Here is a 22,936-nt window from a genome sequence, read left to right on the forward strand (position 1 = left end):
AGCTAAACTAATTTAAAATTAAAACAAGGAGCGCAAACAATTTTTTAAGATCTGTTAATAAACAAGGTAGATATAAAAAATTCAATAGAAAAAAAATTCTCTAAAATATTTTTTTATTTTCATTAATAAACAAACTTATAAAATATATTTTATTAAAAAATAAATAATTAATATAAAAACACATTATAGTGTTTTTTTTTTTTTAAATAATCATGGATGCGTGGTGAAAGTGAAACATAGTTTGGCAATTTTAAGGATGAAGTAAATGTTTTTTTTACATGAAATACCCAAATTGGTCATCCCTAAATCAGGTGAGTAAAAACTAAAAAACTTGAATGAAGCTTGGTTGAGATGGATGAGGTATTAGGTTGGTAGTTACTAGCTAGGAAGGAAGAAGGAAGAAGAAGGAAGAAGGAAAGAAAGAGATTAGAAAGATGGAGGTGGAGTTGGAGCCTCGAGTGAAGGCTCTTCCGTACAAGGTGAAAGCCATGTCCAGGGAGTCACCTTCTCAGAAGGCACTTCACGTTCTCGACACCGACCTCCGCACTCACTGGTCCACCGCCACCAACACCAAGGAGTGGATTCTTCTCGAACTCGATGTCCGTACATTTCATTCTTTTCTTCCTTCCCTTTCCAGGGTTTTTATTTTTAAGTCTTCATGGATGCTTAGTCACTACTTAGTACTTAGGTTTGGATTTCTTTAAGTGTAACATCGCTCAGCTTAGTTTACCCTCTTGTTGGTTTTGTGGTTGGTAGTTTTGTTTCAAGAATGATAAATTGGTGATGAACAAGTACTTGGGTTTGGCCTTGTATTGAGGTTTTCATGCTTCAAAAATAGGAAAAAAAAAAAAATACTTGTTAGGTATAAAATTTGCCAGAATTAGTGGCAGACTATGATTTGAACTCTTTAGATTTGTTAACCCATGATTTCCTCCAACCGCAAAAGATTGCCAACTTCTTCTGGCAGGAGGAATTCTGGTCATGTAGCATGGTTTGAGCATTAATCAATTTAAAGATTGAGTGTTGTGAATAGGATGTTTCGTGTTGATACCTTTCGAATTGGTGTCAAAATGCTAGATAAATCTTTTCATGTGGGATTAAAGTTGTTGTACAAATTTATCATTGTGCATCTCTTCACATCTCTAAGTGGTATTTGTATGTTCATGTTGCAGGAGCCTTGCCTATTGTCACATATACGGATTTACAACAAGTCTGTACTTGAGTGGGAAATTGCAGTTGGATTGCGTTACAAGGTTAGTGGAAAATTCTTAGACAATGATAATTGGAAACTTACCCTCATTTGGAGAGAGATGCACTTGTGTTTGTTCAATATTTGAATTACCTATGTGACTTATGATTTAACTATGTGTTTTCCAAGATCAAAAGTGTCATTGTGTAATCCTTACTGATTATATTTGCTTGCCAGCCAGAGACGTTTCAGAAAGTTCGACCACGTTGTGAAGCACCTAGACGCGACATGATCTACCCTACAAACTATATTCCATGTCGATATGTGAGGATATCTTGTTTGCGTGGGAATCCCATTGCCATTTTCTTCGTTCAGGTATGCTTTTCTTTCTGATGTTCATCATGTGACAAATTAAATCTTATCGAATTGCTATCCACCCCCCGCCTCCCTCTCCCTTGTTGCAGTTGATTTCTCTATGCCACTTTTGTTGGTAACCTAAGCTTCATATTATTATTATTATTATTATTATTTCCTTAACAAAATCAGAGATAATGGTGGAGGGACTTATGCAATTGGAAGTTTTTGTCTATTTGGAGGCGAAGTTCAATAAATGAAAAACAAGATTTACAACAAAAAACACTAAGGAATCAAAAGTTCAGGTTCTTGAGTTGGTAAAATTGAAAGTGAAGGGTAGAGGGAAAGAAATGCATTAAATAGGTGGCATTATTTATAGAGGATAGGAAAACAAGCTATGGAACTGCCTCAAAACATAATAATACCAATCCAAATATCTTCCGAAAACGCAATGTGGGAACCCTTCTCAAATGTGAGGAGAATATAGAACGGAACGACAATAAATCCTGATAAATAAATTTCAAGGCACTAATATGATTAACTTGCACATTGGTGTTCCACCCATTCAGATGCAAGCCCAGTTGACTTGATGACATTACAGTGTAGGTTGTGGAGAAAATGCCAAAGCCCTTAGTTGTCAATGCTTTGTTCGCGGACTCCAAATCAGCAAAGCCCAAGTCCCTTTGCTTTCATGGTTCACAAATACCTCCCAACTAACAAGGTGGTCTCTTCTACAACTATGTACCCTTCACAAAAGAAAGTTCTGCATAAATTTCTCCATTGTTCTGAAAAGGGAGAGAAAGTGAAACTATATGGGGATTTTAGACAGACATAAATAAATAAGAGAGATTTGGCCTCATAAAGAGCTTCTTTATTGCATATTTTTGTTCAATTTATCGAAATGCTAACATAAATGATCAAGATGTTAGATAACTTTGATTCAGTTGTTATATCGATGAAAATTATTAGGTGGTGGAAATATGTCAATGCATTATGCAGATGTTAATTGAACCTTTCCCTTCCTCTATATTTTTGAAAGAGGGTAACGCACAGTACAAGACATAATGTGTTTATATCAGGAAGATAAACTAAAATGCAAGCAGATTCACATAAAATTAACGAGGCAGAGAAGGAGCTTTAAAGTTCTACTAACTTATCTTTTTTTTTTTCAGCAATCTCTCTAGAAATCTTTATTTGTTCTTTGTTTCTAATGTATTGGGAATGCCCACTTCTTTGTTACTGTTGGTCTTTTATGACCTTGTGTACTTCCTTATTGCATATATGAAAGTACCTTATCTTTTTGGGAAAAAGAAAATGGTTCATAGAAAAGTAATGCAAAGCTCAGCTCTTGTTATACAATACATCTAGACTAAGTTTTGGACTCTTTCCTTTTTTCAAACACAAATTGTTTCTTCAGTTACTTTTTGAGCTTCTGAGGCGAATTAATGATTTATTAAGCATTTTAGGTTCGTATTCTTACACTTATTATATTATAAGTGTTTGTAAGCTTATCTCTATAGGGGACTTTCCCTCTCAGACATGTTGAGAGATTGGGAAAAAAAAAAAAACTATGTTTGTAGATAAACCTTTTGTTTTGTATAGGGGAACCCTTATCCCCAATTTGTATCATCCTTCTTCTCATCTTAACGAAATGCTTTTCTATAAAAAAAAAGGTTTAAATTTCAAATGATTGTCATTGGTGTTACTAAACTTGTTTTTAACAATCTATCTCTTGCAGCTGATTGGAGTTTCTGTGGTTGGTCTTGAGCCCGAGTTTCAACCAGTTGTTAATTACTTGCTACCACATATTATATCACACAAACAGGATCCTCATGACATGCATCTCCAGGTTGATTGAATTTTTGGTTCCATAAATATGGTTATTGTGTAATTTATTTTGTCTATTATTATTATTGTTATTATTATTTGTTTCTATTTCTGATGCTTCATAGTTTTGTAGTTATTGCGAGACTTGACGAGTCGGTTACTTGTATTTCTTCCACAACTAGAGGTGAAATTCGGGATTCTTCTTTCATGATTTTATCACAATTCCATTTTTTCCCTATCCTTCTTAAGTATTGATTGTGCAATGTTTATGAACTTCAGGCAGACCTTACAACCTTTCCAGATAGTCCAGAGTCTAGCCTACGCTTTATATCCATGCTTGCGGGTCCTCTTTATCCCATTCTTCATGTGGTGAATGAACGGTTAGTTTGCTTTTTCTTGTTTGTTGCCAGTGCAAGTCTTGTTTGGTACTGGTTTTATTTGTTTATAGTTCCTTGTCTTGGTTGGGTTTTCTTGACTAATGTCATATTCGAAATTTTGGAAACGAAGTGTTGTTATATGTTAGTCTTATAGAGAACCCAATGGTACAAATTGTTGTATAGCCCACCCTACCTGCTGGGAAAATGCCAGCTATTTTGCTCATTTTGGTGCTTCTGGCTTAAATTAACATGCATTCAATTTGTAAGAATTTTGAATTTTGATGTGGTTTTATTGTACATACCTAATCTGTACTAATATACTCTCTATCACTTCTAAAACTGTATCTCCTGAAGTACAAATCTCAAATGCATCTGTATCCATATTGATTTTTCTGTAATTGCAGGACTTCTTCAAAGCCTTCAGGAAATATCACAGATCTTGATATCTCCAAAAGTAGTCAACCCTCGACGGCTTTAACTGTTTCCTCTAACTTTGAGGTAGCTTCTAGAATCATTTGTCTGATATCTTGTCCACTTGCCTTTATTAGCAAACTTTTGCTTTTCAATTGTATTTTTGTCTTTTTCTGCCACTATGTATGCGCTGTTCTTGGCTTTCATGGGATGAGTTTGTCTGTTTCAACTTTAAAATTCATATTCATGAATATACTGCCTGATCCCTTAATCTCACTACGATCCAGAGTTCAATATTTCTTTATTTATTTTCTTAATAAGAAAAGACATCTTCATTAGAGAAGTGAAACAATGTGTTTGGAGCATTAGATAAGATATTCTTCTTTAGGATTCAACACCAATAAACGAAGAGGAAATAGAAAAAACAGTGCCTCTTTTTTTTCCACCAAATAACAACACAGAATGTTACTTTAGTTGACATTTAATGAGATTCTCAATTTCTCATTATTTATTACAGGATCTAGTCCATTAGGTTTTCACTGTCTTTTATTTTTATCTTTGTGAAGAAGTTTCACAATCTCTTGTAACATGCTTTCTCCCAATATTTATTTTTAAAATTAACAAGAACAACAGAGCCTTATCCCACTAGGTGGGGTTGGCTACACGGATCAATGATGCTATTCAGTCTTGTAAGGTATGATGTATGGTTAGATGTCTCTAGATCTTCTCATTCAAAGTCTTAGTTTTCCCTCTGCCTCTAACCTTTGGTGTATCTTCACTCTAATCTACCCTTGTTACATGCTCTGGTAGTCTTCTCTCAACATGTTCAAATCACATGAGACAGGATTCCATCATCTTTTCAACATAGGTGCCACTCTGACTTTCTCGCACGTCCTCTTTCCTTATTCTATCTATTCCTATATAGTCATTCATTCATCTAAGTATCCTCATTTCGGCCACACCAAACTTATGTTCGTGTTCTCCATTTACCATCCAACATTCTGTTCCAAACAACGTAGCTGGTCTAATGGCAGTGTGTTTTAAAGGTATTTTATTTGTAATTCAAAACACTTCTCCATTTTGACCAACCAACTTGAATCATATGGTTTTACATCATCTCTTTTTCCATGGTTTTGAATAATGCAACCAAAAAAGTAATTCACCTCGACCTCAACCAAAATAATTCTTTGATTAAAATAATATTTTTTTAATCCAAAAAAGAAGATAAGGAATTCTCCTTAACCAAAAGTAGAGCTTAAAAGAGAAAAACAATTGAAAACTTCATTACAAAATGGCCTCTTCAATTATATACCACATTATTTATACAGAAATCCGTGGGAAAGAAGCAGTCTCCTGCTGGACTTTTTCTTGATTATTATTATGAGATTTGGTAGTGAGTTCCTAAGGGCATTTGTTAAGGAGACAAAAGTGGAAAACTTTTGAAGTGTTTGATGTATTCAATGAATTTGAAACTTAAAACATTTCCTTTTATATAAAACATTCTACTTTTCTCAAGGATAATCATGAGCAAAACCTTTATATTATTTTCCCTCCATCTACTTATTCTTAATTATTGAGGGTTACACTTGTATGACGTTTCTCACTCCTCTACTGTTTTTTTTCAATGCAGCCTAGGAGATCACGAAGTACATCACCTCTTATCTTGTCTGCGCATCGAGCCATAGTTTTTAGGCCAGATGCAATTTTTGTGCTACTGAGGAAGGCATATAAAGATTCTGATCTTGGATCTGTTTGTAGAACGGTATTAGTCATGTACTTGCCTGAATAAATTCTTGTTTTACATTGACTTGTGCATTTATCCTCCTTTTTTTTTCCCTGCTCAATCCATTCCAAATGTTCATTTTCATTTTTATTTCTGGGTATATATTTTTCTTGTTTCAGGCAGCTAGAATTATGCAGAAGTTCATAAACCCTGATACCGATCAAAATGTATCTAACCCTCAAAATGATATATTATCTATTTCGGAAGAAAAATCAAAACTTGAACTGTCGAGTTCTTTCACCTTATTTGACTATTCAAGCCTCTTCGGTGAGGAGTTCCGGATGCCAGATGAGCCTTGGGATTGCAGTTATCTTAATATATTGGATATTGCAGCACTGGAAGAAGGAATCTTAAATGTTTTATTTTCTTGTGCGTCACAGGTTTGTTACAGTAAAATGATATATCATTCCTTGAGCCTATCTTTTTCTCAAATTTCTTTTTATTTTGCACACTGTTTGATACATTGTTGTTTGCAGCCTGTCCTTTGCAGCAAGCTGGCAGAGAGAGCTTCAGACTTTTGGGCTGTGCTGCCACTTGTACAAGCTCTGCTTCCAGGTTGAGTGTTAATAATGAGTTGATGTTGTGGTTAAAATCAGGTTTACAGCATAATGAAGCCATTTTGGGTCATTGAAATAACGAAAACTTTTGAAATGGAATGCTACCCTAGTAGAAAATGATGTGCTAATTTCCTCATCATTTTATTTCTCCTTGATAGCTCTGCGCCCATTGGTGAGCAATCCTTTTGAAATTGTTGATGAGACTTTTTCGCTATGGAAGCAGCCTATTGTACAACAGGCCTTATCCCAGGTTATGCTTAAAAAGCTTTTTTATTGGGGAATGGATCTTCTCAATTTTTTTTCAATTGAGAGAGTAAAGTGTGATCTCTAACCCTTCAATGATTTCTCTTTCATGTTTTTTCTTGGTCCCACTTATAAAATTAATGGTGAGAGATCATACTTTATCCTATCAAGTGAAAACAAAAATTGAGAGGATCCCATCCCTTTATATTGAATCTATTTTCTGGATGTTTTATACATGTTCTTTTTAAAATCTATTTTTGATGATTTTCTTAGACTTTGTTCTCCTGATGTGGGCCATGTATGCAGATTGTTGCTACAGCAACATCAGACGCATATCGACCACTTCTTCATGCATGTGCTGGTTATCTCTCTTCATATTCACCATCTCATGTACGTCAACCGCTATTTCTTAATGGTTAATTTTGTTCTTGAGTAATCTATATTCTGTGGTCTTCTGCTTGATTGGATCACATCTTCAGTCACTCTAGCTATGTGGATCACATCTTCTGTCACTCTTGCTATTATTTTCCTCTAGTCTGGTGTAGACAGTTTATCAGAGGTTGGATTGATGTTTCTATTATTAAAAGAATAAATACATTAATAATGTTCTTATATATTGAATGAGTTGTGTATTTCTTTCCAACAGTTTAAACTTTCAGGAGAGAAGTCATCTTCTATTTTATTATTTTATTCATTTATTTTGATTATTTTGATAGTTCGTTATATCTTATACGTTGCATCTATGACCAAGTGGTCTAAAGTTTAATCCTCATTTACTATGGTTTGCTATAATTAACTATAAAGTAGATAGAATAGAAGTATTCCGTAATAAATTATACACCTACTCTCTTCTGGGTTAGCCACTTACTTCAAATAAACTATTTTGTAGGCTAGGGCTGCATGTGTGCTGATTGATTTGTGCTCTGGTGTGCTAGCACCATGGATGACTCAGGTGATTGCGAAGGTACGTTCAACCTGATTCCATATGATTTAAGAAATACTCTGGGGATGTTATGTTCCTTGTTTTGTTTTTATATGTACTTGTCATTATCATTATTTTTTATCATAATCATCCTCATCTTGTTAAAAGTTCACCAGTCACCGCCACCCATAAATACCAAACCTGGTTTTATGTTTTATCTATGCTCGTTCCGTATCATGTTCAAATTTCTATGTTTTATCTAATGCTTTTGTTTGGAGTTAGGGAGTTAGGAGGTTGGGATTTTATTGTATTGCGCTATATATGCTACTCTTTGGTTGAGTTTTAGGGTTGGTTTCTTTCACTTAATTGCTGATTTTCATATAGGCTTTATATTACCTAAATAGTAAATAGCTATTTTGATTCCTAAAAGATTCAAATTTTGACAAAAGGACCCCTAAAAGATATACTCTGTCAAAATTATCAAATGTTTAGTCAAGGGTCAACTTACTCAGTTAACTATTAGCTTTTTTATGAAATTACTAATCTACCCTCACTTTCTCTCTTATCATTGCCATCACCCCCACCTCACCACCATTTGCCCCACCCCATCCCACTGCCACCACCCCATTGCCATTGCTCTTCACTCACTGCCACCATTCCACCCCGCCACTGCCCCTCCTCACCCACTACCATCACCCCTGACTGACCACCACCAATATCATCACCATCATTATCATCGTTGTCAACACCACCACAAACCTTAACCCCACTCCACCGCTGTCACCCCTTACTGTTGTGGCCATCATCATCATTTTCCCCTTACCCACAAACCCACCACCGCTACAGCTCCAATTTCTACCGCCTTTGCCTCATCCTCATCTTCTTCTAGTTCTCCATCTCTCCGTCTTCACTTCCTCCTCCGGTGAGGGTGATGCTTGCATTTCTTTTTCCCTTTCTTTTTAAACAAAGAAAAGTGATTTTATGATGTAGGCTTTGTAACTTCACATGCTCCCTTACACAACCGGTACTGATTCTGGATAAAAGAGGAGGGTGTGTTAAAGTCAAAGGTCAACACTGATTTTTGAATTTTTAGTTTTTTACTACCTAGTTGTATGAGACTGGATGCCAGATGATAAAGATAAACAAGGAAGCTTAACGTTGCAATGATGAGGATGAATTGGACAATTGGAACCAATGGTTAGTGGAAGTAGTTGGGGTACCAGTTATTGTTAAAAAGATGAACTTATATGTTTGGGGAATGCTAACCTCACCCCTTAGCATTAGCATATATATATACATATTAGATTTTTTTTCTGCTATTTGAATGAATTTCTAACTTAATAGTATATATAAATATATGTAGGAAATTCTTGTGGAGTAAATGTTCTATTTTGTATTCTGTGTTATGGACATATGCCAAGATTTAAGTGTTGGTATTAAATATTGTTTGTTTCCTTATCTATGGGATTGCTTTGCATAGGTTGATCTTGCTTTGGAGCTGATGGAGGATCTTTTGGGTGTAATACAGGTTTGTTTGTCAATCTTCGATACATCATGTTCTTCTTGGGTGCTGTCGTTATTTCTTGCATTATGACATTCAAACTACCTTTAAGTAGTTTTGCTTTGGCATCTTGTGCAATGAATTTGTTGAATGAATTAAGTTGCTGTGCCTGAAAGTTCGTTCCATACTCCCATTTTTTTCTGGTGATAACTGTTCTTTACTAAGCTTAATGTTATGGTCTCTAGCTAAGATTAGCATGTTTTTCAGGATGCCCACAATTCACTTGTTCGTGCTCGTGCTGCCTTGAAGTATATCTTGCTTGCTCTGTCCGGGCACATGGATGACATTTTGGGGAAGTATAAGGTACTTCACTATAAATGAGAATTAAAATTGTTGCTTCCCTTTCCATTATTGTTGGTACATTGTATCAAGACGTTTCAGTGCCATACTAACTAACCTTGAAGTTTAAGCTAGAACTTGGAGGCCTATGAATAGTGATGAAGTTGTTGCACTGTGCTCAAGACGTTTCACACACACAGGGAGTGTTGTATAGAAACGACTATTTGGAACGACTATTTGGACAATTATGTAGTAACAAGTGAAGTACACAATATGTGCAAGCATGATACATTGGACACATCAGGATAAAGTGCCTTAATTGGCCTGACCACTAAAAAATGTCATTGGCATTAGTTAAGCACCTATGTTCAAATAAATACCTTGGATTTTCACAATGGTTTATCAATAGGAAAAGTACTACCATGCGAAAGAAGAGTAACTCAAGTTTAAAATCTATACAAATATTTCTCAAAAGTACTCTGCTAAGGGACAAAATCAAGGGAATCCATATAAACTGTGTCAAGGTGGCTGAGATGGGATCCAAAATCAGAATATTCTGTATGTTTGAATATTCTATATGTTTATAGTGATAACTCCATCGAGGGAAAAAAAAAGGGGATTCTTGGACACACAAAATTAGAACTATGCTAAGAAGTAAAAAAAGATAACTATTCTAAGAAGAAATGCATTACAGACATGCTGAGGTTCAGATAAAGCGAACTTCTATGCATAGGACTCCCAGAATTCATTGTGAGATCCCTAACGTTCAGGGAGGATGTTAGAGCAAGCTGAAATAACTCACTGGTAACCTGGACATATAATCATGTGTCAGCTCACTTGTTGTTTATAGCTCATCCAGGCAGTTAGTTTTGGTCCATATCTGGGCCTGAGAATTAAGTGATTCCCTTTTATATTGTAGAATTTGATGTTACATTCTTTTAGGCTCCATTTGGTCTCTCTCTCTCTCTCTCTCTCTCTGTTGCCTCCTCCATTGCATTCGTTGCCGCCACCTCTCTCACCCTCTCCATTGTTCTTTCTCTCTTTGTCAATGTATCTCTTTTCTGTTTTTATTCTTTCTTTTTTTTCGAAAACAAAAAATAGTTGGAATCGATATTTTATTTGAGGTAATATTTACTAGTTCTAGGTTTTTATTTGGAGTGATGATATTTTTTGTCAAGAATGATGTTTGAAGAAGGTGGATGAGGTTTGTTAATATTTACTCCTACATGTGCCAATTCCAGGAAGTTAAACACAGAATCCTCTTTCTTGTGGAGATGCTGGAGCCTTTTCTTGATCCCGCCATTGCTGTATCGAAAAGCAAAATAGCTTTTGGGAATCTTCCAGCTTCCTTTCAAGAAAAACAGGAACACAACTGCATGATTGCTCTAAATATCATCCGTATTGCAGTACAAAAGCCAGCTGTACTACCTTCTTTGGAATCAGAGTGGAGGCATGGATCTGTGGCTCCTAGGTAATGCATGGTTTTCTTGTGCTGTAGCTTAGGGATTTATCAACTCTTTCAATGCATTGTTTTTCTGTTCATATAATCATATTGTATGTTGTTGATCTTCCCGTTCTAACAACAACGTTGTGAATGAATTATATGTTAGCAAAATTCTTTGGCGGCCACATAAAATGCAGTTGACTTTGTGTGTGGCTATTGTTGTTAATGTTTAGGGGTGAATAAAACTAATATTTATTTTAAGATGAAGAAACTTGTTAGGATCTATTAATTCTGATATTATGTTACTCTTTTACTTCCTTTTGCAGTGTGCTTCTCTCCATATTGGAACCGCACATGCCATTGCCACCTGATGTTGACCTCTGCAAGTCTGCCTCCAAACCAGCAGAACCAGAAACTGTATTGTCACCACTCTCATCTGTTTTTAATGGTAGTAGTGGTTTCTCTAAGCCAAATGGGCAAGATGAATCTGATGGAAAATCAGATGTTTCAGAAACAGCAGGAAAATCTGATTCCATTGAAGACCGCAATCTACTTTTTGCCCCACTAGAATTGCAGAATATTGCCTTGACCAAGTTTTCTAGCATTCCTAGTCAAAATAATTCTGTCGCAAACTTTGGGGATATGAGCGCCGAATCAAGTCAAATGGTTGAAAAACATTCCACTGATGTTCTCTTGAATGATGGTCGGGGTTTTGACTATTTAAACTTGCAAGCAGATTATTTTCAACTTTTGAACTACCATGATTGTGAGCTTCGTGCTTCTGAGTTTAAACGCTTGGCTTTAGATTTTCATTCTCGAAGTGATATTACTGTTGAAAGCCATGATGCTGCAATTGATGCATTGTTATTGGCTGCAGAATGCTATGTAAATCCTTATTTCATGTTGTCTATTGGAGCCTCTTCAAAACTTGTGGACCTTTTCAACATCAATGCAAGGAAAACATTGCAGTTTCACAATATTAAGCAGTTAAATAAGGCTTCTGGAACGAATAAAGCTAATTTGGAAACAGTAGCAAATTTAGAAGGAAAAAGAGATAAACTTGTTTTTCACATACTGCTTGAGGCTGCTGAATTAGATAGAAAATATCATTCAACAGTATCTGATGGTGAAGATTGTCCTTATTTTACTGAGGGGTTTGATGAGCAGGTTATCAAGCTGTCTCCACATGATATACAATATGCTGATGCTCTTACATTGGTTCGACAAAACCAAGCTTTGCTATGTAGCTTCCTAATCCAACGACTGCGGCGAGATCAAATCTCTATGCATGAGATTCTTCTGCAGAGTCTTTTGTATTTTTTGCACTCTGGCACCAAACTATATTGTCCTCCAGAGCATGTGATAGATATCATTTTAAAATATGCTGAAGACTTGAACAAGATGGTGTCATCTTTCCATCAGCAGCTAAAGGAAGGCAGTTTGCATTTGGCACAAGAAAGAACACAAGGGGTAGAGCGACGTTGGTTGCTGCTGCAACAACTTGTAATTGCTTCAAGTGGTGGAGATGACAAGGAAAAATTAATAACAAAAATCCAGAATAATTGCCTGTCTGGAAACTTGATTCCCTTTTCTGCATGGATGCAGAGAATTTCTCAGTTCTCTTGTTCACCATACCCTTTGGTTCGATTTTTGGGTTGGATGGCAGTATCTCGCAATGCAAAACAGTATATGAAGGACAGAATGTTCCTTGCATCAGATCTGTCTCAGCTATCACACTTACTTTCGATTTTTGCTGACGATCTTGCTGTCGTTGATGGTGTTGTCGATGGAAAGTATAAAGATGTTAAACTTGAAGATTCCAGGGGCGAACATGATTCTTCAGCTAAAAGAGAGTTTGAACAGTGTAATCAAAACCGTAAGGACAACTCTTTCCGCGCAATCTATCCTGAGCTCTGGAAGTTCTTTCCTAATGTGAAAAAGCAATTTGAAACTTTTGGGGAAGCTATTTTGGAAGCTGTTGGTTTGCAACTGAGATCTGTTTCTTCTGCTCTTGTGCCTGATGTTCTGTGTTGGTTTTCTGAGTTGTGCTCGTGGCCATTTTCATTTGCTTCTTCAATTGGTAATGAAAATTTAAAGGGCTATAATGCAAAGAATGCAAGAGCTATAATCCTCTATATACTTGAGTCTATTATAGTTGAGCACATGGAAGCCATGGTTCCCGAGACACCTAAATTGGTGCAAGTGTTGGTTTCACTCTCAAGTTCTACATACTGTGACGTTTCATTTCTTGAATCTGTATTGCGTATATTGAGGCCTATCATTTCATATTCTTTGTCCAAGATCTCACATGATGCAAGGTTGTCGGATGGTGCTTCCTGTCTTAACTTTGAGGAATTATGCTTCAATGTTCTATTTGATAAAATTAAGCAGAAGAATGAGATAGAAGGAAATTCTGATGATAATGGGTACAATGTAGCACTGGCTATATTTATTTTGGCATCAATTTTTCCTGACTTATCTATTCATTACAAGAGAGACTTTTTGCAGTGTTTATTAAATTGGGCAAACTTTCCTGATATCGAGCCAACCACTTCTTTCTATGATTATCTAAGTGCATTTCAATGTGTTATGGATAACTGCAAAGTCCTGTTAGTGAATACATTAAAAGCCTTTGGTCTTATTCCTCCTCAACTGCCTCCTTTCCACCATGCGAATGATGGGGACGTTTCTGATGATAACTCAAAGCCAAAGTCATGGTTTCTTAGTGATGTCTCTAACACTATAATTGAGAATGATGCTCATAAGATTGAAATGAATAATGCTATTGATGATGTTGATCGGTGCCATTTGCATTCTGATGATCTAGAGAGCTTTTCCAAAGACATAGAGGGTCTCATTAATGAGCTTAATCCAGCTATTGAGCGCTGCTGGAATCTTCATCATCAGCTAACCAGAAAACTGACAATAACTGCAGCAGAGTGTGTTGTCTATTTAAAATCTTTGACATCAGTTTCTCAAAAGTTTAAGAGTACTGAAGATTATGAAAATTCTTCCCCTGTTAAATCATCTGAACTGTCCACACATCATTGGACAACAGGTCTTGAAGGCCTTTCTGAATTGATCTTAATGCTCCAAGAAAACCATTGCTGGGAAGTTTCTTGCTTGATGGTTGATTGTCTACTTGGAATTCCCAGTGGCTTTTGCCTGGATAATGTGATAGGCACAATTTGCTCTGCAATCAAGAAAGTGTGTTATAGTGCCCCGAAAATCTCATGGCGATTGCAGAGTGATAAATGGCTATCTTCTTTGATTGCGAGAGGTATCTATTACAGTCAAGAAACTGAACTTCCTCTAAAAGAACTATTCTGTATATTGCTGGGCCATGCTGAGCCTGAGCAACGAATTATAGCTATTAAACATTTGGGAAAACTTGTTGGCCAGTACACCAATGGAGAAAGAGCAGTTATATATTCTAAAATTTGCGGTGACTTGGTTCCAAATAAGGTTTCTGTATCTGTTCCAGATCATGTTCTCTCTCATCTGGTTTCCAATACATGGGATGAGGTCGTTGTGCTGGCATCATCTGATTCCTCATTACAAATAAGGGTTCATGCAATGGCACTTCTTTCAAATTACATTCCATTTGCTGAGCGTCAAAAGCTTCAATCTTTTCTTATGGCAGCAGATACTATTTGTTGTTTGCATAACACGCAACAAGTGCATGATGGTCCTGTCCTACAACTTTCATTGGCACTTATTGCTTGTGCTTGCTTGTACTCACCAGTTGAAGATATTTCTTTAATTCCTGAAAATGTATGGAGAAGTATTGAGGAGTTAGGCTCAACAAAACATGGTATGGATCTTTAGCCTTTCTATTATGCTAAATAATCTTTACCATGTGGAATTGGCATATTGTAATCTGGATAATTTATGCTTGCTTATAACCATAAGTTCTATGCCCTATATTTTTTTCTAGATGGCAAGCTTGGGGACATAGAGAAAAGGACTTGTCAAGTTCTGTGTAGATTTAGAGACGAGGGAGATGAGGCCAAAATGGTATCTTGATCAATGCAGAAATTTTATATTTACGTTTTTCTTACCCCATGCTGATTTTCATAATTATCCTTATGTTAGGCCCTGAAAGAAGTAATTTCGTCAAGTTCTCCAAAGTATTGTGATCCAGAATTTGCCAACACCCGTGAATCTATTCTCCAGGTATAACAATTAATCATCATGTCATCCTTTTGATGAAATTCTAAATTTTAACCAGATTTAGTCCTTTTATAGATACACCATATGTTTGATGTGTCTGTTCCATGACTGATGCCAATATTGAGTAACAAAACTTTGGGGTACTGCATGGACCTAGAGTGTTGCCTTATGACAATTGCTTTTGACAAACTGGATGGTATATTGTTGGGGGTTACTAACTTTTCCCAGACATTCCTTTTTATCTTTTGTGTTTGTTCTTTCGATTAATAATGGGGTCTTACAGGGATTCTCCTTGTACATGGTCTGTATAAATTATTAGTGCTGATAATGACTTTTCTCAAGCAATTCAGTCGAATTCTGGCAACTATCTTAAAATAATTTAATGTAATGTTTTTTATAAACTGAAATCTACATTTGCATAATATATTCAAAATCTATACAAATAAGTTATTTGTTCACGTTTGTATTCATTGACACATGAAGTGTTTGTATTCAAAATCTATATCAGATTGTTTTAATTTAGTGGTTAGTATCAGTAAAAATTCTGTCACTTTAAATTATTTAGTAGGGTAAGTTGCTAAAGTCAAACCAGCATCATTCTGTCCTAATCCCACATCCCCTTGCAATATTTAGCAAATTGCAATTTATGATTGCTTACATTAGGCAACAGTTTTAAAGGATGGTCATTTAGAAACGTGGTTAGATTTTGCATATCATTGCATACTTTCACTTCTGATCCATGGTTACCTTCTAAACTTTGCTGACTTGAACAGGTCCTTTCCAACCTAACAGCCGTTCACTCATACTTTGATATATTTTCAAATAAAATTGACCAAGATGATATGGTAAGCATGGTCAATTGAATCCATTTATTATTTTAAAAATTTCAACCTGTTACATGTAATTGACCATTTTCTAGGAGGTAGAGGAGGCGGAGCTTGAACTAGACATTATACAGAAGGAAAATACACTACCAAAACAGACTAAGGATGCCAAAGATGGTAATCAGATTCAAAGTCTACCCGGTAAGTACTTTTAACTCCAGTGTATAAAGGTTCATGTAACCAAAACTAAACTTTCCCTGTAACTTTTTGTCATTGCGGCTACTGTTGTCGATTTTACAAAATTTAATCATTTTTTACAGCCTTGGAAAAGGATGTTTCACGGCTTCAGCAAATCAGAGAGTGCATTCGTTCCCTGTAAGTGATTATAGGATTCTTTATTTTTTTATCATAGTGATCATATGTTTCTTTTCTGAAGCAATGATAGGACTCCACTAGAAAGAGAATGCAAATTGGAGAAACCGTGTTAATAAAACAGTATTTACTTCCTTTGGCTGTGTTTGCTAGTGAGTTCTGTGGCTAAGTGTTTGGAAACCTATTCTTATGTTTTACCAGAGAAAAGTCCAAGCTCAAAGAAGATATTCTAGCTCGTAGGCAAAAGAAACTACTTATAAGACATGCCCGCCAAAAGTATTTAGAAGAAGCAACTCTACGGGAGGCAGAACTTCTTCAAGAACTTGATAGGTTCTTACCCATTATTGAGAATTATACTGCTTTTGGCTCTTGATGGTAGTGAAATCTGATCTTTTTGAAAATGTTCAACAGGGAGAGAGCAGCTGAAATGGAAAAAGAGCTAGAGAGACAGAGGTTGCTGGAAATAGAGCGTGCTAAAACAAGGGAACTGCGTCACAATCTTGATATGGAGAAGGAGAGGAATACACAAGTAATTTCACTTTATCAACATGATTTTCCGTTCTGAATTATGTTAGCATTACTACATGTACTAGCCCTGTCCATTAAGTCTTACTAAATCTGTTAGTCAAGCATTACCCCTTGTAATGCTCAAGTTTAGGTGTAATCATGTATGTAATCCAGGTTTGGATCTCTAAGGCAGTTAGGTAGTCTTCGTTTTCTGTTTTGAGACAAAAAGGGCAGAAACAGTGGGACAATAGATACCATCTACCGTGTCCATTCTTCAAAGGTACATAAGTTGGTTTAAAAATCCTCCTGGAGACATGTCTTTTGTGTGTCTCTATTTTAGAAGCACATAAATTACATTTTAAATTTTTCCATAGACATGGATATTTTTAAGTTTTTGTTCTGCCCCTTCTCAAAATAGTTTTTGTCCCCAAGGTCTCTAGCTCCTCTGTCTCGAAACACTTACCAAATGCTATCTTAGTAGACATATTTTCTAATAGGTCATTAGAACATTAAATAGAGCGTGCTAAAACAAGGGAACTGCGTCACAATCTTGATATGGAGAAACACTTACCAAATGCTATCTTAGTAGACATATTTTCTAATAGGTCATTAGAACATTAAAGTTGTAGCAACGTATTCTACAAACTGAATCTTCTCCTTCACAAAGTAACTGACAATCTGTGTGCTTGGACCTATCATGGAAGACTATATAGGACATATATACAATTGCATGTTTATCACATTTTTGCTTAAATGTGGTAATTCAACAAATGTTCAGCTCCTTAGCAACTGCCTTAGCCATGAGATCATGTTTATCCTGTAAATTACTATGCAATTAGGATTTTTTGATGGATGAAGAGGCCTTCCAGATATCAAGCACACCTATTTTTACAGTGCTTCTTGTGTGTGATACATTTGTTGGAGCAATTTTCTTCTGAGGAATTATTTTCTTCATAATTTTACTTCTGGTTATCAGTTCAGTAATCATGACGGGTACTGTTTGTGTAATTTAAGCGGGTATGCTACACCTGCAGTGCCATTTTGACTTTGTTGTATTGTCTTGTTGCCAACTATTTCCCAGGAGGATGCATTATTTTATATTTTATTGACATGTCCATTTGTCAGACTTTCTTGATTGAGGCTTCGAGAATATAGTTATGATGGTTTGGTTCAGGTCCTCAAAATAATAATACCTTCCGATTTTATGCAGAGAGAACTCCAGCGTGAAATAGAGCAAGCCGAATCAGGACTTCGAACATCTCGACGGGACTATCCTTCCTCCACTCACAGCAGGTAAGCTATTATATCAAGTTACATTCCTTTTAGGTTTTCTTACAGAATAAAAAAATTCAGAAGAGACATCATATGGAAATTAATGTTGGATGATGAAAGCCATCAAGAATAAGCTTAATATCCAGAATATTGTGTCGTAGGAATGAACACGTTAGATAATATAAGATTGAAAATGAATGCATTTGAAAGAAGTTGAACACTTCCTGTGGAAAAACATGGAAGAATATTGATATAGGAAGCTTGCTTGTGTAGGAAAGATTTACAAAAGCTCCGTTAAGGAGAGTAGATCAAATGGACGATAGTTCAATAAATTGAATAGGGAATCCAAGAAAACTATAGGCTTCCCGCTAAGAAAGTTACTCAGCAGTGATTTCTCTATCTTTATATGTAAGTTACAATATGGCACTAAATACTTTATAGATGGCTTTTCTTTTGTTTGCCTTTGGCTCTTCTAAAGGTGGATCACTTATGCTCCCAATTTCTTGTATCATTCTTGTTTCCTTCTTAATGATATTCTTCTTTTTATTGAAAAAATAAATAAGTAATACGATGCTACAACATTTAATCCATGTAATTGGTCGCAGTTAGTGGCTCAAGGTTTGCTAATCGTTGTTGTGTTGCATAGGTACAATGTTGTATGTCTAACCATTAAGGATTGATTCTAGTCCTCTTTCTTATATTTACATTGATCAAATTTGGATAAAGTTCTGATCTACAGTTTTTAGAGGTCATGTGGTTTCTGGACTTCTCAATAAAATTTGATTGATCAATTTTTCCAGTAGTCTTTTTTACTTTTTTTTATGTTGATGTTACCTTAGATGGTCATACTTGAGGTTCATTAGGTTTTCATCTTTTAAGTGATACACATGCATGCGCATACACACACATGAATACTTGGGGGGAAAAAAAGGAAATTATGATGAAAAAGAAAGACTGCAAAAGTTGAGGTAGACAATTAATTCTCATAAGAAAAAGAGAGTAAAAAATAAATAAACAGATAAAAGAGGAAGGTCTATGCCAATGCTTGTTGGCTCGAGTGATTTAGCGCCTAGTCCCCATAAGCTCGAGTTTGATTGTCGTGGATGGAAGAAAATATCTAGTTTTGGAATAGCTTTAGAGAGAAAAAGGATGTAAGAGATAGGGAGAGAATGGAAATCATGTAGAGGCAAAATCTTAGTTCAATTGTGGGCTAAAATTGTTGCCTGAAATAGTTTCTCGTATGTTCAAAGTTGATGGTGTCCATAGTAGAACACAGTCTTCACTCCAGTGATATAATTATCTTTGTTGTTTTGGGATTTGCATGGTAAATTGGTTCAAATTTTGTTTTGTCTTGATCTTGCAGTAGACCCCGGGAAAGATTTCGTGAGAGGGAAAACGGAAGGTCTTCTATTGAAGGCAGCACTAGAGCTGGATCTGGGAGCTTACAGCCGGAAATTCCCTCCACGAGTTCATCAATAGGAGGCTCACCATCAATTGTTGTTTCTGGGTCCCGGTCATTTCCCATCCAGCCTACCATCTTACGATCTCGTGATAGCCAGGATGACAGCAGTAGCTTATACGAAGAAAACGCTGATGGAAGCCGGGATTCGGGGGATACCGGCAGCATTGGAGATCCAGAACTAGTGTCAGCTTTTGATGGCCAATCTAGTGCATATGGTTCCCAAAGGCATGGTTCAAGGGGAAGCAAGTCAAGGCAACTTGGTGAACGAAGAGAAAGGGATAACAGACGTGAAGGGAAGTGGGAAAGGAAACATTCATAGCAGTAAAGAACAGGGAATTTTTGTTCCCTGATTACTAATTAGGGTTTATATATGTGCCATATTAAGCCCTCTTTGTGGTTAGTTATTTGCTTTTGTGGGGAAACATGATCGTGTTACATGCTTTTGGGGGACTCTAATTTTGTACAATGTGGATGTTTGTCTAGTAGTTGATACTCATCGGCATGTATATAGAGATCTATTTATTTGCTTAAACTGATTTACCTCTTTGAATAATCAAATCGTTTCTTTAACCATTTTATTGAACTAGCAGATTGCAGTCCAACCATGACGACACACCGACCCATTCCATCACTTAAGTTGAGATAATGCACAAATGGTATCTTTATATTCCTTTAGAACAGATTCAACTTCCATATTATTCCTAGGCTCTCTAAAGATACGCTTCCTCCTAGTAATCCTCTCAATGATGCCAGAAGATCCCCAGAGTTCATACACTTTACCTTAATAATCGAAGGAAGGGAAGAAGACTACGATTCCTTCAGGAACCAGTCACCAAGTCTGGTGAGCTTCTAGAGCTGTAGCTAAAATCAAAGAAGCGGCCAGAAGGACCACGAGAAACCGCAATTGGCATAATGCTATCTGGAGGGACAATGTGGCCGCATGAAAAGAAATGCAACTGATTCGGTGGTAACCACGGAAATAATCGCTCCCTTGTCTCTTCTATAGGTTGAAGAGTTCCCCCTACTAATAGAACAGCATGTGCTTCATCTACAATCTAAAGAAAGCTTCAGAGAAAATCTTCTCACCACTGAGCATAAGAAACTTGATATATCCTCCTTGTTTCCTAAAGCTTGATGATGAACTAGACCTCGAAATTATTATCCTTCCATCGCTATCATTGTTTGTCAGTGATAGTAATATATCCGCTAATGCCTGGAAAGCAGACAGACATCCCCCCCTCCTCTCCATGTTCCCGAATTCCATTGCGTGCTGATGTATTCTCCGAATTAGCCACCTTTTCTCCATAACTATTAACCTGGAAAATCAAGTAAATTTTGACAAAAATGTAGATATTTAGTAGCAGATTCACCTTGTGCATGATATTACTTTCCTTTATATACTTTAACAATTTGATCAAGTTGATATTGTCTATATTTAGTTCAAAGATAACATCATTGATGGCCATAGTAAAATTAGATGTTCTACTTTCTTCAGAAGCCTGTTCTATGTGATGGTAAGAATCCATCAGATTTCTATATATTGCATACCCGAATATTCTCAAATGAGAAATATTTGTCTGTTGACTAAAAGCTAATTGCAAATGAGAGAATTGATGGTAACTTATTGACCTTAAGCAAATAAATGCTGCAGCTTGTAAAGTGACATGTCCCAAACAAAAGTTAGGAGATTTGTTCTCATATGTAAGGGTCTAGTAATCAATTGGAGTCATTTGATAAGTAACTCTGCTAGTCCATTTTGTATATGAACATAAGCTATTGGATGTTCAACACTTACAACATTGGCCATACAATAAGCATCGAAAGCTTGAGAGGCACCAGCATAAGACAAATTGTTTTAATTGGATTTTCTAAAACCTGTGCCTTTAAATATTTAATCGAATAATTTGAGCAAGTAATCTCGCAAACTTCAAGTTGCGAGAAGACAATAAGCACACATATGACCATCTCGAAGATGCGTTTAATATGACCATAAAATATCTAAAAGATTCACATGGTGGATGAATAGGTCTACATATATCGCATTGAATCATTTCAAGGAATTCAGGAAACTCAAATTCAATATTTGCTAGTGATGACCTTAAAATTAGCTTTTTTTGAGAACATGCAGCACAACAAAATTCACTAAATTTAAAAATCTTTTAGTTTTTTAGTGAATGTGAATTTTCAATAATTCTCTATATCCTTGTTATTTCAGGATGACCCAATTGATCGTACCAAATTATAAATTCATTTAGGTTAATATAATTCTAGTTTACAATGGCATGTGATTTAATTACATTAATTTTGGTATAACATACCCTAGATAAAAGTGAGGGTAACTTTTCTATTATAACCTTTTTACTTAAATTATGAATTGTGATACATAAGTACTCATGATTTTTCTCATTCATTGTTTCAATATGATATCTATTTTGGTAAATATTTTTGAAACTCAATAAGTTTCTTAGAGACTTAGTAGACAATAGTGCATTATTTATTATGAATTTTATTCTTTTAAAAAACAAAATTATAACTCTTTCGGAGCTTTCTATCACATAGCCAATAATAGTATTAACACATTCTTCTTTTGGTACAAGATGAGTAAAATATATTACTTTTGAGAATGGTATGCGAACTTGTAGTATCCGCAAGACAAACATCTTCATTATATGTCCTTACCATTTTCTTCAATGACAAATAATAATAATAATAAAATTAGTAAAAGTACATGCGCAATAAAATTACAATTCTAATTGGAATTATTTTTCTAACAGGCATTGTACATAGTATCATATACTAAAAATTTTACTATTATTATTATTATTACAGAACTTGACACATTTAGTGATTTTGAAATTTTTAAACATAAACATTAATATTTTATTAAACATTATTTATATACACCAAATTTAAAATTTAAATGCATCGGAAATAAAACTTAACAAAAAATTTCTTACATTATTTATTTACATAAATACTTAACAAACTCAAATATTAAATTTTTCTATCATTAATTAAATGACCAATTTTTTCTTCAAGATTGTTAAAGAAATCAGATACTTCATAATGAGTGGTGTAATTTTCAACAATATCTTTTGAAACAAAATTAATCTCATTTCCTTTGTCATCATTTTTCAAGAATACTTGATAAAAATCAACTAAGTGCCTTGAGATACGACATGTACGCAATCAATGACCCTTTCTACCACAAAGAAAATATTTATCCTCTATTGATTTATTTTACTCATAACTTCTTTCTTTATCTCACTTTTGGTGAGATCATTTTTTGTGAACATAATTTTTCTTCCTGCCATAATTTTTCTTCTTATTAAAGTGTTGCCATTTACCTCTTCTGAAGTTATAATTTGCTGTATTTGCT

At 35.4% G+C, this 22,936-nt stretch overlaps 1 protein-coding gene across 9 annotated transcripts; it reads left to right on the forward strand.

Moving 5' to 3' along the window:
- LOC107617506 lies at positions 303-20,135 on the forward strand. 9 transcript variants are annotated; one of them, XM_021112753.1, is made up of 26 exons: positions 303-599; positions 1,173-1,253; positions 1,427-1,564; positions 3,282-3,392; positions 3,504-3,554; positions 3,650-3,750; positions 4,152-4,245; positions 5,789-5,920; positions 6,061-6,321; positions 6,418-6,496; positions 6,657-6,748; positions 7,048-7,131; positions 7,631-7,705; positions 9,144-9,191; positions 9,432-9,527; positions 10,745-10,974; positions 11,274-14,761; positions 14,885-14,964; positions 15,043-15,123; positions 15,894-15,965; positions 16,040-16,145; positions 16,265-16,319; positions 16,518-16,646; positions 16,728-16,845; positions 18,034-18,116; positions 18,369-19,242. In XM_021112753.1, the coding sequence occupies exons 1-26, from the start codon at positions 435-437 to the stop codon at positions 18,391-18,393; spliced, it is 6,075 nt and encodes a 2,024-aa protein (XP_020968412.1). In that variant the 5' UTR covers positions 303-434; the 3' UTR covers positions 18,394-19,242. The 9 variants fall into 9 exon arrangements, with proteins under 9 accessions (XP_020968412.1, XP_016174759.1, XP_016174758.1 ...); XM_016319273.2 differs by lacking the exon at positions 18,369-19,242 and adding an exon at positions 19,462-20,135 and having other exon boundaries at positions 306-599; XM_016319272.2 differs by lacking the exon at positions 18,369-19,242 and adding an exon at positions 19,459-20,135 and having other exon boundaries at positions 309-599.

Source organism: Arachis ipaensis, chromosome B09, assembly GCF_000816755.2.
Source record: "Arachis ipaensis cultivar K30076 chromosome B09, Araip1.1, whole genome shotgun sequence".
In the NCBI taxonomy this organism is placed as follows: Eukaryota; Viridiplantae; Streptophyta; class Magnoliopsida; order Fabales; family Fabaceae; genus Arachis; species Arachis ipaensis.

Excerpts from the sequence above, each read along its gene's own strand:
- LOC107617506 (XM_016319272.2), top strand. The coding sequence starts at position 435 with ATGGAGGTGGAGTTGGAGCCTCGAGTGAAGGCTCTTCCGTACAAGGTG. Across the intron at positions 4,246-5,788 it reads CTGTTTCCTCTAACTTTGAG|CCTAGGAGATCACGAAGTAC; the intron begins GTAGCTTCTAGA and ends TTTTCAATGCAG. Across the intron at positions 14,762-14,884 it reads GTTAGGCTCAACAAAACATG|ATGGCAAGCTTGGGGACATA; the intron begins GTATGGATCTTT and ends ATTTTTTTCTAG.